The following is a 19,046-nucleotide window of genomic DNA, read 5'->3' on the forward strand; positions in this document are numbered from 1 at the left end:
TCGGCGCCGGGGACAACCGTGCTCGTCACGGATCTGGGGTTTAGCGAGTTCGAATCCCGGACTGCAGCCGTGCCTTTCCCAGAGTGTCTTCCCCCCCATCTGAACCCTTTCAGCCTGTTTCTGTCGGTCATCCTTGACCAGAATAAATGCGATAAACGCAAAAAAGAGCCAGGGGAATGGCCAAAGTTTAAAAAAAAAGATGAAAACAAGGATACTGTACTCTTTGGCACATTTGGATTTTATTCACAGGCATCGTCGTCCCAAGACAAGATCTGTGCAAATAATCAAGCCACACCACATTTATTATTTGGTCTTTCTAGAATGTCTGGGAATAATCATAATCAAAGTACTATTGGAGGTATGTTGTAAAGTAAGGTATGTTGTAAAGTAAGGCGTGTTGTTAAGTAAGGCGTGTTGTAAGGTAAGGCATGTTGTAAGGTAAGGCATGTTGTAAGGTAAGGCATGTTGTAAGGTAAGGCATGTTGTAAGGTAAGGCATGTTGTAAAGTAAGGCATGCTGTAAGGTAAGGTATGTTGTAAGGTATGATCAAAGATAATAATTAGTCTCTCCCAGAGTTCTGTTTTTTCTTTTTTCTTTATTAGTCACAGTTTTGTTTGGTCGCAGTTATCAACACCCTGATGAAGGCTCTGTGTAGGCCGAAACATGTCGGTTTATTTTAAATTCTCTAAATAATGTGAGCCATAAAATAAAGGCATTTTAAAACTTGTAGAGCTGCCTTGGATCTCAACTTTTTTATGTTGTAAGGTATGTTGTAAAGTAAGGCATGTTGTAAGGTATGTTGTAAAGTAAGGCATGTTGTAAAGTAAGGCATGTTGTAAAGTAAGGCACACCGTCTTTAGTTTATGTGGAATCAGGTGTATTTTTCTTTTGACACATCTTTCTTTGGCCTCTCTTTTGGGCTGTAGAGAGGTGTCTTTGGCCTCTCTTTTGGGCTGTAGAGGTGTCTTTGGCCTCACTTTTGGGCTGTAGAGAGTGAGTGAGAGAGATTGTGTGATCTGGTGTATGGGTCAAGGTTGTAGAAGGAATGTTATATTATTCCAAAACACATCCCTAGGATCGCTTACAGAGACGAGTCCTTATCCCTGAGAGAGGTTACCCTATTCCACCTGTAGGTCATATGGAGCTAGCCTTCTTTGATCAATTGTCCAAATGCCTTAGTGGCACATATTAGACGTCTTTGCTTTGTCTATAGACTGATGGTTTTGACATGTGGCAGTTTTCACCGTGTTCATAAACTTGCCATTAGTTGCTTAAAATGTGCAGGCCTACCAAAGGCCTCCGAGGCCCGAACCACTAACAAGATTGTGTTTGGTTTCTACTGTATTAGGTAGCCATGACGTGTGGCGTAAACAATGTTGTACCTTTTAATGTCCCTAAGTCGACTCCGAATGTTTGAACCTGATTATACATGTATTGATTTCATCAGTGGTTTCCAATAAAGCATTGAAAACGTATGTTTTGTGCCGTATGTGTGCATTAGCTTATGGACCACAGTTGTCTTCCATTCTTCACATGGCACAGTGTAAACATCAGAGATTGTCCGTCTCAAGCCGGCGTTTCCTCGCATTGAACGTGTGACCGACTTGACGTGAAGCGCTCTCTCACTTGTTGGCGTGTTTCTGGAAGATGGCGAGGTACTCCTGCACATCGTCCGGGGAGCCCAGCACCACAGGGACCCTCTGGTGGATGCTGACGGGCTGGATGTCCAGGACGTTCTGGGTGCCCGTGGAGGCCATGCCCCCCGCCTGCTCGATGATGAAGGCCATGGGGTTGCACTCGTACAACAGGCGGAGCTGTGACAAGAGAGGGACCGACACGACAATAAGATAAGATAAGGTTCCTTTATTTATATTCCTTTACTGATCCCCTTGGGGAAATTCAGGCATCATAGCAGCATGGGGGTGAGGGGGGGGGGGTACAGGTAGTAGAAGACAGGATACAGGTCATATAATTATTATAGTACAGTGGAGAAGTAGAATAGAATAAAAATAGGCGGTGTAAACAATATAATATAATTAATTCTGGGCATGCGCATATGGGCAAGTAGGCAGTGTAAAAAGGTCAAGGGCAAGATGAGGGTATGTATGCCCTCTCAGTTATATTTGCCCTACAATAAATATAGTTACAATAATAAAGATGGGATACTGAGTCTACACACATCCAGTTCGTCTTTAGTGTGTAGGCAGTGGTGGAAGAAGTACACAGTTACTTTACTTAAGTAAAAGTAGAAATACTCAGATAAATGAGTACTCTGGTAAAAGTCCTCTATTCAAATTCTACTTAAGTAAAAGTAGAGATGTACTTGCTATTGAATGTACTTCAGTATCTAAAGTAAAAGTACACATTCTACATGACGTTTGTGTACCCATTGACCTCTATAGGTTGTGTTAAAGTGGCATGTGGTCCAGTTATGCTGCTCTGATTAAAGGCTATGTTAAAGTGGTACGTAATTCCTTTTTAATTCCGGCTAGAACATGTTATTTGGTGTGGTATTGGAAGCACGGATGTCGGAGAAGTGGTGACTTAAAAAGGGGAACATTAACAGTTCAACAGTGTCATTTATCATTTAGCAAATTGGTCAATGCAGCTTTAGGTTGGATTCATGACTTAGGCAGCTATTATGCCATTACAGTGGTTTGGTCAGCCTTGCAAACACTGAAGCAACGGAGGATGTGGAGAGTGAAGACACAGCATTGTGACACCGACTTCACTCTGTTCTTATATTGCCAGCATTGTGACACCGTCTGTTGCCAACAGTAAAGATGGGTCTCTGGATGGAATCTTTCCTGGAGGAGCTTCATGTACAACTGTCTAATCTAGTCCCTTGTTTGATTGTATTTAAAAATAAATAGCTGTTTATGTATTCTTCATTTTAAACTGTAACTGGCAAACTGTCTTGATCATGTCTCCCTCGGAAAAGACATTTAAATCTCAAAGGACTTCCTGGTTAAATAAAGGTTAAAGGTGCTATAGACAAAAATGTAGGTAGAGTAATCCATACCAAAAGAATTAATAAAAAAGTGGAATAAAAGTATTGTTTTCCCCAAAACAATGGGGGGGAAAACAACGATTATGTTCATAACTTTGACTGCTGAACATGTGCGCCCACTATAGCAATCCCCCCGTGAACTATGTTTAATTTTAATGAGGGACTGTTTTGTATGACTAATGAATGAATCACTCAGTCTTAATCTACCCCACAATGCAAAGCATCTTACATACGCTTTTGTGGTTACAGTAGCTAGCATGAGTATATTTGACAACATCAAACACGGGGCAGCCATACTTAATACCCATTACCCATTGTGGAATGAGCACACTGTATCCAATCTATATCCAATCCTTGTGGTAGATGTAAATGTACTTAAGTGATTGAAGTGACGACAGATTCTTAACTGAACTAAGAACTGACCTTTCCCTCGGGGCTCTTCACGTTAGCAGGGTACAGGAAGATGCCTCCGTAGACCAGTGTTCTGTGGACGTCTGCCACCATGGAGCCCACATAGCGGGCACCGTAAGGGGCGCTGCCATCCTGCAAAGTTACATCTGAAATCGTTATTTTCTGACCGCATTTGACGCATTTTCAAACCTCCGTATGACCATTTGCCATCAGAAGGTCTCATGGTGTCCTACTCAAACAACCCTGCCATCAGAAGGTCTCGTTGAGCCATGGTGTACTACTCAAACAACCCTGCCATCAGAAGGTCTCGTTGAGCCATGGTGTCCTACTCAAACAACCCTGCCATCAGAAGGTCTCGTTGAGCCATGGTGTCCTACTCAAACAACCCTGCCATCAGAAGGTCTCGTTGAGCCATGGTGTCCTACTCAAACAACCCTGCCATCAGAAGGTCTCATTGAGTCATGGTGTCCTACTCAAACAACCCTGCACATCGTTGCGGGCGAGACCCCCCACATTTCACTGTATACCTGTATGCCGTACTCTTGTATCTTGTATCTGCAATCAGAAGGTCTCATTGTTTGACAAAACCCGGACCGTGCTTTAGCTCTTCCTACTCTGTACTTTCTATGAAAGTGTCCTCGTTGTCGTTTATTTTCAGCAATTACAATATTGTGCCGTCACAAAAGTATTATGCTTGTAAGTTTAAGTATTTATATGTTAACTAATAGCCATTTTGGCCATTGTCACCTTGTTTCAACAACCAGGAAATGCCCAAAGAGACGTCGTGTTGAAGTTGAGAAATCTAGTAATCTATGCATGAAAAAGGTTTTTTCTAGCAAATCTCTTAGTTACAACAAGATTGTGCTGCAAGGCAGTGTTATGTTTATACGTGATCTATTTACAATAACTCAGCAAAAGTCGTAATTGAAAATAAAATTTGATTAACTGCCCAACCCTAAGACATTGCACTCCGGGATGGCTAAGAGAAGTGTACGGGTAACTACACTCGATTAAGAATGCCTGCATGTTATTCCTATGTCCTAAGACGGTCCAAAAATATCAAGTGAACACGAACAACTCTCTCCCAAATCCCAAAAACTCAATCAGGTATAAAGTCTAGAGCTGCTCCAAAGACAGTGAATTGGGTAAGATGGTGAGGACGACACAGAGCACCCAGAGGGATGTTCTGAGTATACAGGTACATCGCTACATGAGACCGCTACTGTAGACGCCACATTGTGCCCATTGTCGATTCAAAACCAACATCCTCATCAGGGCAGGAGTTGGGTCGCGTGTAGCTTTATGCCAAGCAAGCAGTGCAAAAATTTACCGTAGTGGCGTGCAGTAATGCGCCTTTCATTTTCCGCCGCCCAGCGCCCAGGTCGCGCGGAAATAGGCTGTCTATTGCCATTCTCTTTGACAAACTCTAACCTTAACCAGCTCCTTAACAGCGCCTAAACTTAACCGTTCTAACCTTAACCAACTCCGAAACAATGCCTAACCTTAACCTTAACCTTAACCATGCCTAACCTTAACCATAGAAATTATATTGCCATTCTCTTTGACAAACTCTAACCTTAACCAGCTCCTTAACAGCGCCTAAACTTAACCGTTCTAACCTTAACCAACTCCGAAACAATGCCTAACCTTAACCTTAACCTTAACCTTAACCATGCCTAACCTTAACCGGCAAAAGAATACACGTTAAAAAAAAATCACGTTAAAAAATATTTTCGATGGGATTCGAACTCGCCAGCAAACGAGCCATAGGATCCACAGCCATGTGGCCTTGCCAATTGAGCTATTTCTAGATACTGAATAAGGGGCGGTGACTTATATATATTGAGCTCCGCTCGTGTCGAACCAAGGCGGGATCTCATGCGCATGCGCGGGCACCTCGCGCGAGCACGCCGGCGCACGCACGCACCTGAGCGAGCACGCCGCCGCCGGTGCACGCACGGTAGCATTTGTCTAAGCGGGGCCTGAAAAGAAGGGCGCTTTACCGCACTGGCGTGCGGTGACGAATGCGGAAGCATTTTTGCACTGCTTGCTTGGCATTAAGGAAAACGCAGTTGGGTCACGCCAGGGTCACGTCAGGGTCATGGATCCGTTACCTCTGGGAATTTCTTCTTCTCCAGGTACTCTGTGACGGCCGGGTCGAAGTACTGGGCGTAGCCCTCGTTCAGACTGTAGATCTTCCCTCGCTTCTTGATCTTCACGTCCCGATCCACCAGGATGAACTCGCCGATCGCCTGTACGGTCCGAAAACAAAATCGCGAATAATAAACCGAGGCATTGTGTCAGTGATAGTATTCATGATTCATGTACTCTCATGCTACTTATATTCAGTAGCACTACCTCATGGTACACTGGACTGCACTACCTCATGGTACACTGGACTGAACTACCTCATGGTACACTGGACTGCACTACATCATGGTACACTGGACTGCACTACCTCATGGTACACTGGACTGCACTACCTCATGGTACACTGGACTGCACTACCTCATGGTACACTGGACTGAACTACCTCATGGTACACTGGACTGAACTACCTCATGGTACACTGGACTGCACTACCTCATGGTACACTGGACTGCACTATCTCATGGTACACTGGACTGAACTACCTCATGGTACACTGGACTGCACTACCTCATGGTACACTGGACTGCACTACCTCATGGTACACTGGACTGAACTACCTCATGGTACACTGGACTGAACTACCTCATGGTACACTGGACTGAACTACCTCATGGTACACTGGACTGCACTACCTCATGGTACACTGGACTGCACTACCTCATGGTACACTGGACTGAACTACCTCATGGTACACTGGACTGAACTACCTCATGGTACACTGGACTGCACTACCTCATGGTACACTGGACTGCACTATCTCATGGTACACTGGACTGCACTACCTCATGGTACACTGGACTGCACTACCTCATGGTACACTGGACTGAACTACCTCATGGTACACTGGACTGAACTACCTCATGATACACTGGACTGAACTACCTCATGGTACACTGGACTGAACTACCTCATGGTACACTGGACTGAACTACCTCATGGTACACTGGACTGAACTACCTCATGGTACACTGGACTGAACTATCTCATGGTACACTGGACTGAACTACCTCATGGTACACTGGACTGAACTATCTCATGGTACACTGGACTGAACTACCTCATGGTACACTGGACTGAACTACCTCATGGTACACTAGACTGAACATTCAGCCAATAGATGTCGCAGTAGAGCACCAGCATGTCATTTATCCAATCAGGTGAATTTTACGTGGGCAAAATGGAAAGTAGGGAGGGGATACATGCCTGCAACATAAACGTAAACTACAACATTCCTTTTGTACCTGCAAACATTTAATAATAAATGCATTACTTTTACATTACATCAATAATTTATGTGTGGGGGGGGGGGGGGGGAAGAAATACCTTTATTCCACACCTTTAATAATATAATATATACATATATATATTAATTCTAATGTGTGAGGGTGTAATGGCAGGCGGGGATGGACTCACCGGGTCCAGCATGAAGCAGTTGACCCCCTGGCCAGTGGAGAGCACCATCATGGTGGCGCTGCCATAGAGGGCGTAGCCCGCTGCCACGATGTTCCTGCCGGGCTGCAGGGCGTCGTTCTCACACGGCTCGTCTTCGGTGCTCTGGAGGAGGACGGCTGATGTTAACCAGGTTGTCCACCACAGAGATACATAAGAGTGTGCACCCCCTAGCTACACAGTATAGAGCCAACGTGTTCACACTGCTACCGCGCCATTAGAGGCTAATTCACAAAACTCCACCAGATGACATCACTGCTTCTTCCTCATTTGAGATTCAGTGGTGGTTGGAACACTGACTTTTCTGCCCCACTGCGACTTGTAACTTCATCCAGTCTCTACTCTATTTCAATGGACAATGATGAAAATTGTATTGTTGTTGTGTCGCACGCTTGATCCGTTATAGCCTGCACAGAGTGGCGTGCACTGACTCTCTAAAGATAAAAAAGGGGCACCTCCTCCGTTGTTTCATGTTGAGCTATAGATTGTGGATGAATACACAGAAAGGTACACCATGCCAATGTTCATGCTTTATTTGTTTTAAAACGAGACTATTTGTTTATTAAAAAATAATAAAGAAATAAAACGAGACGATTTCGAAATGTGTCCATTGGAAATACATTGCAATTTCAAGCGAGGTGGACCGCGCCGGAAACAGCAATGACGTAACCACTACACCTCCCTATGGAGGGTGTGTAATACACCAGAGAGATGGGTCTCACCGGGGTGGAATCCAGTTATTACATGACTGAAAAACGTTTACATTTCTGCTAATCACAAGGACCTTGTCAGTAGCCTACTGTACCTCTGTTAATCACATGATTCATGATGTATGTACCGTATGTCATAAATGTCATGATATATATCTGTATATCTGTATGTTGTGTATGTCATAAATGTCATTATGAATTGAAAATGGGGGACCCTGATGTAAACAAGACGAAAGTCTTTCTCTGGTCTGCATCCCTTAACAATTGGGTGTATTGAGCCGTACTGTACCCATTCTGCAATCTGTTAATACAGTTTTCAATCAATCAATCAATTATTGTCAGTAGCCTACTGTACCTTTCCGTTAACACATTGTGTGCCAACAACGAGAAATCTCGTTATTTAATCGTTATTTCTTTTATTAGCGATATCCATTAATTTTTCATCCATCCAGCCTCACGTTATCATTGGGACTGTCTCCGAGCTCGAAAAGGGCAAATACCGCCCCCTATCATCTCCCGGATGGTATTGCACCCATTGGAATGGACTCAATGGAAATGCATGAGAGAAAAACTCCGGATTCCACATTTTACTTCTGAGCCATGTAACCTGAGACTATTGCATTCATTGAGGCAACCGAAAGCAGCGTGGATTATCTGTTTCGAGGTCTAACGTTAGATCAATAAACGCGATCGATATTTGGAATGGCGATCAGGAATTGGAATAATCTTTTTGCAGAACATCTGATCTGAGGTAAGGAATCTATTTTACCAGTTTTGAGGTAATCAGATGTTTTTTTCACATATTTCGCAACGTGTGTGTGTGTGGCTGTGTGTGCGTGTATGACGTTAGCGCTGACCAGGTCATGGATAATCGATTTTTCAGCCCACTTCTCTAGCGTGCATAAGTACACATATACTATCGATAATCTAGCGTTTATTTGAAAACGATTCATAAATAGCTCGAAGAATTACAACGTGTTTTGTGTATTCCAGTAAATGGCGATTTTCGCGAATTTTTCTGGAATCACTAGAAATCTTCAAAACTATACTCGTGTTCAAAACGGTATAAAACGGAAATGTACTGATGAAAAAACAATCCGTTTCGTACATGTTGACTGCAAGCAAGTCATTGATAAGAGACAGGCGTATTAGACACATAGCCCTCTCATTGACTAGAGTGGTGGCATCCAAGCGATAAATAGCGCACCCCCTGCCGGCATACAATGTGTTAATCACAAGGAACTTGTCAGTAGCCTACTGTACCCTTCTGTTAATCACAAGGAACTTGTCAGTAGCCTACTGTACCTTTCTGTTAATCACAAGGAACTTGTCAGTAGCCTACTGTACCTTTCTGTAGATGGCAAAGATTGTGCCGATGGAGGCGAGACAGTCAATATTAGAGGATCCATCCAGAGGATCAAAGCACACCACATATTTACCCTGTGGGGGAAAAAAAGAAACGTTAAGAATATTGAATTATATTGTTTCAGTTGTTTCAAGAGTAGAAATCAAAACAGTTTTTAGAGGCAGTTTTTCTCTCAACATTGTGATGCAGTGGTCAAATTTACAATAATAATAATATATTTGATTTGTAGGGCGCTTTATAGTTGCGGAGCAAATCTCAAAGCGCTAAACAAGATACTACTTACCTAAAAACCAACTGAGGTGGAGGAGAAGAGGAGACGACACACATGCAACTGAATATTGCACCAGGTCGCGTGACGCCTGTTTCTGCGCCTATTTCCGCCTCTAACAGCCTGCAAACTACCTAACGCCTAGTTCTATCACTGGTTAAGGGCTGGTGGTCTTATCGCCCTGCTCTAAGACAAACTCTAACCTTAACCAACTTCGAAAGAGTGCCTAAGCTTAACCAGTGATAGAAACAGGCGTCACACGATTGGCACAGATGTCACATGACCAGAAACGTCAGTGGCCAATCAGATCGCGGAAAAAAATGCAAGTTCGTTGGTAAAAGAATAGACGCCACCAGGTCATATTGCGATTTCAATAACGTTTCTATTAATTGTTCAGCTCTGATGAGGAAACACACACCAGTACGTTTCCTGCACTGGAGGAGACAAGGATGAAACCTCTGGCTTCCTCTGTGCGTTTGCTACGGCTCTGGAATGGCCACTAACAGTGGTGAAGTACACAGTTCCTTTACTTAAGTAAAAGTAGAGAAGTATTTGTTATTGAATTTACTTAAGTATCTAGGTAAACCTCTAAAGCAGGGGTCTCAAACTCAATTTACCTGGGGGCCGCTGGAGGTAGAGTCTGGGTGAGGCTGGGCCGCATCAAATATTCCACAAAAAAAGGGTTTCAAGTATTCAAAGAAAAAAGTACAACTGATCCAATCTTCTCAATCTTTAGCAATAACATTTCAGAACATGAACGGTTCTTCAGAACATAAGCTTCTCAGTGGTGTCAGTCGACTCATCCACAGCTATGGAAATGCACTGTGCATTTTTTTTATTCTATCACAAAGCTGTTTAATCAAATCACCAGCCAGTATTTCAGTTATTCTGGTTGCTGTGCTATCTGATGGGGATTTGCTTTTGTTTGCCTTCAAACATTGTCTCCATCACTTCAGTCATACATTATTTTATTATGTATGCATCAGAGAATGGCTTCTTGTGTTTAGCCAAAACCCATGCCACTGAGTGAGGACTTGGTTGCTTTTTCTCATTGTGACATAGATTTAACAATAATTCTGCTTGCAGCTTGATATGATGATTTCATTCCATTTATTTTTGTGGTTCTTAGCACTGAATTTTGAGGAAAGGTTGCATCAAAATAACAGTTTTGTTTCGTAGTGGCGTTTCAAATGGCCACTCTTCACAAGAGCTACCGTTTCTTGGCATATTAGGCACATTGGTTTGGTGCTGGGAGGATGAACGCATATTTTCTAGTCCATTCACCTTTTGCAGCGATTTTCACTGTCGACTTTTCTTTTACTGGCCATCTTTGAACATGCCATATTTTTCTACTAGCTGCCTGCTGGCGCAACTAGGCTACTAGCTACATTTATCTCACGGAGATAAAACTGGGAACGAGGTTACTAGCTACAGTACCTGCAGATTAGACTACCTGTAGATGCGCTGTCAACTCTCGCTCTGACTCGGACCGTTGAAAGAGACGACACGCATTCCGTGAAGACCCGCCCTACGCTCTGATTCGCAGACTGTGGGTGGGAGGAAGAAACGCTGAATGTTATTGGACCAGAGTAGACAGACACAGACAGGGAGCAGTGCAGCCGGACATGCAGAGCACTGCTTGCAGAGGAGATACTGTAGCAGAGAATTTTGAGTGCAACGACTCTGCAAAAAGTTGCGCGCAGGCCGCACTAACACTAAACTTTGATGTCAAGTATATAGGGGCCCGCAATTGGCCCGCGAGTTTGAGACCCCTGCTCTAAAGGTTATGTTAAAGGTCCAGTTATGCTGCTGAGAAAAACTGTGAAAGTAGATCATCTTCATACATTTTTACCATGTTTTCTATGCAAAATCTTTTTCTTCAAAGTAACTAGTAACTGACGGGTTCAGATTAATGTAGTGGAGTAAAAAGTACAATCTCCTTTGAAAAGTAGTGGAGTAAAAGTATACATTTCCCTAAAATGAAAATACTCACATAAAGTACAAGTAGCTCGAAATTGTACTTAAGTACAGTACTTGAGTAAAAATACTTAGTTACTTTCCAGCACTGGCCACTAATATGGCATCAATGTTTCAGTTTCCGGGGTCATGTAGGAATCGAGGACGGAGGGCAGAGGTCAGAGGACAGAGAGAAGAGGACAGAGGGAGGAGGACAGAGAGAAGAGGACAGAGGGAGGAGGACAGAGAGAAGAGGACAGAGGACAGAGAGAAGAGGACAGAGGGAGGAGGGAGGACAGAGAAGAGGACAGAGGACAGAGAGAAGAGGACAGAGGGAGGAGGGAGGAGGACAGAGAAGAGGACAGAGGACAGAGAGAAGAGGACAGAGGGACAGAGGGAGGACAGAGAGAAGAGGACAGAGGACAGAGGGACAGAGAGAAGAGGACAGAGGACAGAGAGAAGAGGACAGAGGACAGAGGGAGGACAGAGAGAAGAGGGACAGAGAGAAGAGGACAGAGAGAAGAGGACAGAGGACAGAGAGAAGAGGACAGACAGAGGGAGGACAGAGAGAAGAGGACAGAGAGAAGAGGACAGAGGACAGAGAGAAAAGGACAGAGGACAGAGGGAGGACAGAGAGAAGAGGTGAGAGGACAGAGGTGAGAGGACAGAGGTGAGAGGACAGAGGTCAGAGGTGAGAGGTGAGAGGACAGAGGACAGAGGTCAGAGGACAGAGAGAGGAGGGCAGAGGGAGGAGGACAGAGGGAGGGCAGAGGGAGGAGGGCAGAGGGAGGAGGACAGAGGACAGAGGGAGGGCAGAGGGAGGAGGGCAGAGGGAGGAGGACAGAGGACAGAGGGAGGGCAGAGGACAGAGAGAAGAGGACAGAGGACAGAGAGAAGAGGACAGAGGACAGAGAGAAAAGGACAGAGGACAGAGGGAGGACAGAGGGAGGAGGACAGAGAGAAGAGGTGAGAGGACAGAGGTGAGAGGACAGAGGTGAGAGGACAGAGGTCAGAGGTGAGAGGACAGAGGACAGAGGTCAGAGGACAGAGAGAGGAGGGCAGAGGGAGGAGGACAGAGGACAGAGGGAGGGCAGAGGGAGGAGGGCAGAGGACAGAGGGAGGAGGACAGAGGGAGGGCAGAGGGAGGAGGGCAGAGGACAGAGGGAGGAGGACAGAGGGAGGGCAGAGGGAGGAGGGCAGAGGACAGAGGGAGGAGGACAGAGGACAGAGGGAGGAGGGCAGAGGACAGAGGGAGGAGGACAGAGGGAGGAGGACAGAGGGAGGAGGACAGAGGGAGGACAGAGGGAGGAGGACAGAGGGAGGAGGACAGAGGGAGGAGGACAGAGGGAGGAGGACAGAGGGAGGAGGACAGAGGGAGGACAGAGGGAGGAGGACAGAGGGAGGAGGACAGAGGACAGAGGGAGGAGGACAGAGGGAGGACAGAGGGCAGATTGAGGAGGACAGAGGGAGGACAGAGGGCAGATTGAGGAGGACAGAGGGAGGAGGACAGAGGGAGGACAGAGGGCAGATTGAGGAGGACAGAGGGAGGAGGACAGAGGGAGGAGGACAGAGGGAGGAGGACAGAGGGAGGAGGACAGAGGACAGAGGGAGGAGGGCAGAGGGAGGAGGACAGAGGGAGGACAGAGGGAGGAGGACAGAGGGAGGAGGACAGAGGACAGAGGGAGGAGGACAGAGGGAGGACAGAGGGCAGATTGAGGAGGACAGAGGGAGGACAGAGGGCAGATTGAGGAGGACAGAGGGAGGAGGACAGAGGGAGGACAGAGGGCAGATTGAGGAGGACAGAGGGAGGAGGACAGAGGGAGGAGGACAGAGGGAGGAGGACAGAGGGAGGAGGACAGAGGACAGAGGGAGGAGGACAGAGGGCAGATTGAGGAGGACAGAGGGAGGAGGACAGAGGGCAGATGGAGGAGGACAGAGGGAGGAGGACAGAGGGCAGATGGAGGAGGACAGAGGGAGGAGGACAGAGGACAGAGGGAGGAGGACAGAGGGCAGATTGAGGAGGACAGAGGGAGGAGGACAGAGGGCAGATGGAGGAGGACAGAGGGAGGAGGACAGAGGGCAGATGGAGGAGGACAGATGGAGGAGGACAGAGGGAGGAGGACAGAGGGAGGAGGACAGAGGGAGGAGGACAGAGGGAGGAGGACAGAGGGCAGAGGGAGGAGGACAGAGGGAGGAGGACAGAGGGAGGAGGACAGAGGGCAGATGGAGGAGGACAGAGGGAGGAGGACAGAGGGAGGAGGACAGAGGGAGGAGGACAGAGGGAGGAGGACAGAGGGCAGAGGGAGGAGGACAGAGGGCAGATGGAGGAGGACAGAGGGAGGAGGACAGAGGGAGGAGGACAGATGGAGGAGGACAGAGGGAGGAGGACAGAGGGCAGATGGAGGAGGACAGAGGGAGGAGGACAGAGGGAGGAGGACAGAGGGAGGAGGAAGGGATGTTGTTGTTTCTCAACGTGCAACAGAAAAACATGCCGGCATTCGATACGAGGAACCGATGAGTTCAGATTCTCAACTGGAACTGGTTCTCGATTGCCATCCCTACTTGGCACACTGGTTGAACTTGAAACCGTTAAGATTAGACGTACAGATTCTATTCTATTCCGATTTCCCTGCCACAAACTCACCCTCCGGTCTTGCTCTACGATGATGGCGCCCTCGTCTTCCTCGGACACCAGCACACAGGAGGTGAAGGACGACTTGATCATGTTGATGACCAGATCGTTGGACAGAATGTCCAGCTTCTTCACCTGGTCCCCGGTTACGTTGATGCTGCCGGCGATGCCGTAACTGAGCCAAAACACCACAAAGCAGGGGTAGATGATGGTGAACGACTAACATGTGATATGGAACGCTTCCTTGTGATCCAGTGCAGGAAAAAAATACAAATAAAAGGATTAATAAATAGTAAATAAAATAATGTTGTTTTTGTGTGCACCATTTTGACACCCAAATTAAATAAAACTGAAAACTGGAGAGGAAATCCCAAATAATCTGTGCTGTACTTTTAGAGTGTGTATGAGAATGTAGTAGGCTACAGTATGTTTAATTTGTGTTGATTATATGGTATATCACTGCCCCCTAGTGGATCGTGTAGATAACAAAAGCAAGTGCAGGGAGAAATGTTTTCTCAGATGTCCAGAAGTTGTGATGTTGTGCAGACACTGTGCTGCAAATTATTTCTCTTAAAACGCTTCTGCCTTGGATTCCATTTGTCTGTAAGTGAAGCAAATATCTAGTTATGAAATTTGATAAGAAAAGACTAGTCTGCGACTTTGTTGATTGTTGTTCTTCCATGCGTTTCTCCCATTTGCAATGCAGCTAGCTTTTTTTTTAATAGTTGCTATTACATGTACATATATGCGTTTCATTACATGTATATGTACATACATACCAACTATTCGCCTGTTTTATTCTCCACCCTTAGCAACACTATATTATCACAACATCCTGTTGGGGGATCCCCTCTGAACAGCCCATCTGAGGTTTCTCTCCTCCACATCGCCTGTGATGCTTTTTTTCCTATTGCTAAGGTTTTAGTGAGTCGTTCCTCATCTTCATTGGGGAAAGTCTGGGAGTGTCGCATATTTGGATTTCATGGTGGTTTTTGTTCCGAATATATTGTGATGTTTCTTTTTCTTCTTGACTTGTAAGCCCATGGGTGGCATGGGGACAATTCCATGTGATCTCGGGCTCTACAAATAAATTGGATTTGAATGTCGGCAAGACAAGAGAATAATAATTGGTCCCCCCTCACCTCAGCACCCCGTTCTCATCAAATAACCAAACATTTGAAAACGGTCGACAGTTTCACCTCGGAGTGACACATGGACAATAGACTCAGCTTCCACCAGCACACACAAAAGGAGCCACCAAAGATCCCCCCCCCCCCCCAGGGAACAAAATAACTGGGCGCCCATGGCCAAATGAGTGTAGATTTACCGTCTGGCGTCTAAAAATAATATTCTGCCCGCCAGCTGGCGTGTAATTCATATCGATACTCTTATTTTGAAAATCCTGTGCGGGTCTCATTGCCCCCCCAAGCGCAGCTCCAGTCATAATATCTGGGCTCCGGCAGCTAGCAACGTTCAGGTTAATATGATACTCTTATTTTGAAAACCCTCTAGCAACTCCGCGAGTCATATGATATCCGCCCAGTCCGTGTTGTTTCTTGAAAACAGCGTTGTAAACAGAGCAGCGTTAACACAGCAGTGAGCCTACAGACGCGAAATAAGTCCGTGATGTTTTTTTTCTTCTCACAACGAGTCCAATGCAGCTACATGCTTTATGCCCACATCGCCCGAAATTAACGTTTATGTACCAATCACTACAACGTTAACGTCAGCTAACAAGCTAATCCTGATGATCAGACGAGGCAGAGCCACAGTAAACAGCACTGAGGAAAGGGAAATGGGGGGGGGGGCACTCTCCCCTTCCCTGTGTGTGTGTGTGTGCGTGCGTGCGTTTGGAAAGACGACGGAGTCACTAGTCAGGACTCCGGACAGGAGTATATTATAGTAAACTGAGGATTACTGAGGATGGACAGATAATGTTGATATTCAAATATAAAAATGTTTGAGAGGAGTGGAAGTTTGAAGACAGACTACAATATGATGCGGGGGTGGTGAGTTGAAACAGTGTGTGTGTGTGTGTCCCGACCCCACTTCTATGTTTCAATAAATTATTTGCATTTAAAACTATTAATGCTGACTCATTCCTTCAGTCCACTCAAAATTATGCTAATATTCCTTATGTTGTTTATGACATTAATTGAAAATAGCATATGAGAGTATTATATGTAATAATAACACATGGCGATATACTAAAAAGCTATTTATAATTTTTGGCTAGTAAAAAATCTGCCCGGCTGGTACTTTTAAAAATCTACCAGCCAAATGGCTGGTAAGTCAAAAAGTTAAGTTTGTTCCCTGCCCCCCCCCCACCCACCCATCTCCTACTGTTGTACCAGAGCATCATTCAGCCCATCCTACTGTACTGTTCCACCTGCTTCTTAAACTTACTATCCATTACCAACAGGCCAAACTCACACGTCGCATAACCAACACTGCTGCCAGGAAAATCGGTCTCTCCACACCCAACCCTACAGACCTAAATGACAGTGGTTCGGAAGGTAGAGCAGTCGTCTGGTAATCCGGAAATTCCTGGTTCGATTCCCGCTCCTCCTGGAGCAGCGCATCGAAGTGTCCTTGAGCGAGACACTTAACCCCCAATTGCTCCCGATGAGCAGGTCGGCACCTCGCATTGTCGCCTCCGCCGTCGGTGTGTGAATGGGTAAAAATGTGAGGAACAAATTGTAAAGCGCTTTGGATAAAAGCGGCTATATAAATGCAGCCATTTACCATTTAAACAATATGACCATTGCACGCATTGCGATCTCAATAGAACAGGACGTCACTCACTACCTTACCCTGCCTTCTGGGTGCAGGTACAGAACACTGGGGTACAGAAGGGCTCGCTTTGGGGAAAGCCTATCCCTGCAGCCATAGCCACCTTAAAACAAAAGGTGCTGAACAGCCTGTGTATCTTGCCGTCTCTTATTTTGTGTTACTGTAAACAGTACCTTTACTTGAGTAAAAGTAGAAATACCCAGATAAATGAGTACTCTGGTAAAAGTAAATGTCACCCATTCAAATTCTACTAGTATTTGCTATTGAATGTAAGCATCTAAAGTAAAAGTATGCATTCTACATGTGTGTGTGTGTTCCAGTATTTGGGAGCATTCAATCCCAGATACATTGACTTCTAAAAGGTTAAAGTGGTATGTGGTCCAGTTATGCTGCTCTGATTAAAGGTTATGTTAAAGTGGTATGTGGTCCAGTTCTGCTGCTCTGATTAAAGGTGATGTTAAAGTGGTATGTGGTCCAGTTCTGCTGCTCTGATTATGTCCTCTTGAAGTTATGTACATAATCTTAATTTTTGCCATGTTTTCTATGCAAAATCTTTTTCTTCAAAGTAACTAGTAACTGATGTTTCAGATAAATGTAGTAGAGTAAAAAGTACAATATTTCCTTTGAAATATAGTGGAGTAAAAGTAGAAAGTTCCCTCAAATGAAAATGCTCACATAAAGTACAAGTAGCTCGCAATTGTACTTAAGTACTTAGTTACTTTCCACCACTGGTACTATTTGGTACTATTTCATACTGATGTTGGATAGTGTTTTGTATACCGTTATCTGACGGGTACAGTGATGTGAGAGGGGGACAGACAGAGAGACAGAAGGGGTGGGAATCATGATACGATATCATCACAATAGTACGATTGTAATATCGCAATGTTGTGATATATTTTGATGAATTACCTTTTTTCAACTGCAAATTATGTCCCGAACCGAAAACGGTCAAAAAATTATATATATAAATCATCCGTTTTATCTAATAAGATAAAGTATTTTATATATTTAAATTTAAAAAAGTTTACATTGATACTTGGAATCAGTGTAGCTATAAAATATCAGCACACAAAATATCACGATATATCGCAGTATGGATCTTTCCCCCACCCCTAGTTTGAATACGGAAGAGCATCGAGCTGGGAGGTGTACTGAATATGAAGGTGACTCATGGATCCACGAAAAGGTATGTATTTTGACTACTGTCGTCCACAAGTATGTCCACATGTATATATACCCTCAAAACCGTTCTGTTTCGAAATAATTGGTGCCAGTCCACTTGTCCTGGAAAATTTCAATGTCCCAGAAGACAAAATGGGAGACATTTCGGTCAAATATTATGTGTTTATTGAGCTTAACAATTGATCAACTCTATAAGAATGACATCATCAAGGCATGTAGATTTATAATATTTGTACTGAAAAGTAGGCAACTTTAGCTTATACATTTATATTCGGACTAGCTTATAATTTGACGGAAACCTCAAGATTGTTGAGTAGAGTTAAATTAACCCGCCAAAGATATATATCCGTTTCGATCTTTGTATAAGTGAATGTTCTTAACACTTCGAGTGCCAGCAGGGGGCGCCAGAAATAGCGCTTGAGTGCCAGCGCTGTAGTCAATGGGAGGGCGAGCACATTTGCGAACGCATAAACTATATCTTAAATTATGCCTATGTGTCTAATACGCCCGTCACTTATCAATGACTTGTTTGCAATCAACATTGTCGAAACGGATTGTTTTTTAAGTAACTTGTTTGCAATCAACATTGTCGAAACGGATTGTTTTTTAATCGTTACATTTCCGTTTTATACCATTTTGAAAAACGCTTGTTTTTTTAAACTTCCAGAAAAAAATAAAGATTCTGCAGGAATCGCGCTTTACTGGAATACACAAAACACATTGTCATTTTTCGGCCTATTTATGAATAGTTTTCAAATAAATGCTAGATTATCGATAGTATATGTGTACTTATGCACGCTAGAGAAGCGGGCTGAAAAATCAATTATCTTATTTCCTGATCAGCACACACACACATATATGGGACACGCTGAGATATAGGTGAAAAGAGCTCTGATTATCCCAAGACTGGTCAAATAGATTCCTTACCTCAGATCAGATGTCCTCCAAAAAGATTATTCCAATTCCTGATCGCCATTCCAAATATCGATCGCGTTTATCGATCCAACGCTGGGCACTGGAAAGATATATTCCACGCTGTTCTGAGGGTGGGAAATTACTGGGATCATCTCCGGTTACATGCCTGACAAGTAAAATGTGGATTCCGGACTCTTTTT

At 44.7% G+C, this 19,046-nt stretch overlaps 1 protein-coding gene across 1 annotated transcript in view; it reads right to left on the bottom strand.

The window, feature by feature from the left end:
• Positions 1 to 575: 575 nt before the first annotated feature.
• The window catches only part of LOC311224298 (fructose-1,6-bisphosphatase 1-like), a 28,559-nt gene continuing 10,088 nt past the window's right edge, over positions 576 to 19,046 (bottom strand). The window contains exons 2-7 of the mRNA XM_084309225.1: positions 13,966 to 14,128; positions 9,079 to 9,171; positions 6,986 to 7,126; positions 5,536 to 5,673; positions 3,434 to 3,553; positions 576 to 1,814 (exon numbers count right to left, since the gene is read on the bottom strand). Coding sequence (XP_084165351.1) covers positions 1,623 to 1,814; positions 3,434 to 3,553; positions 5,536 to 5,673; positions 6,986 to 7,126; positions 9,079 to 9,171; positions 13,966 to 14,128 — 847 coding nt within the window. The 3' untranslated portion in view covers positions 576 to 1,622. The remainder of the gene's footprint in view (positions 1,815 to 3,433; positions 3,554 to 5,535; positions 5,674 to 6,985; positions 7,127 to 9,078; positions 9,172 to 13,965; positions 14,129 to 19,046) is intronic.

This window comes from Notolepis coatsorum (assembly GCF_963971535.1).
Source record: "Notolepis coatsorum genome assembly, chromosome: 2".
In the NCBI taxonomy this organism is placed as follows: domain Eukaryota; kingdom Metazoa; phylum Chordata; class Actinopteri; order Aulopiformes; family Paralepididae; genus Notolepis; species Notolepis coatsorum.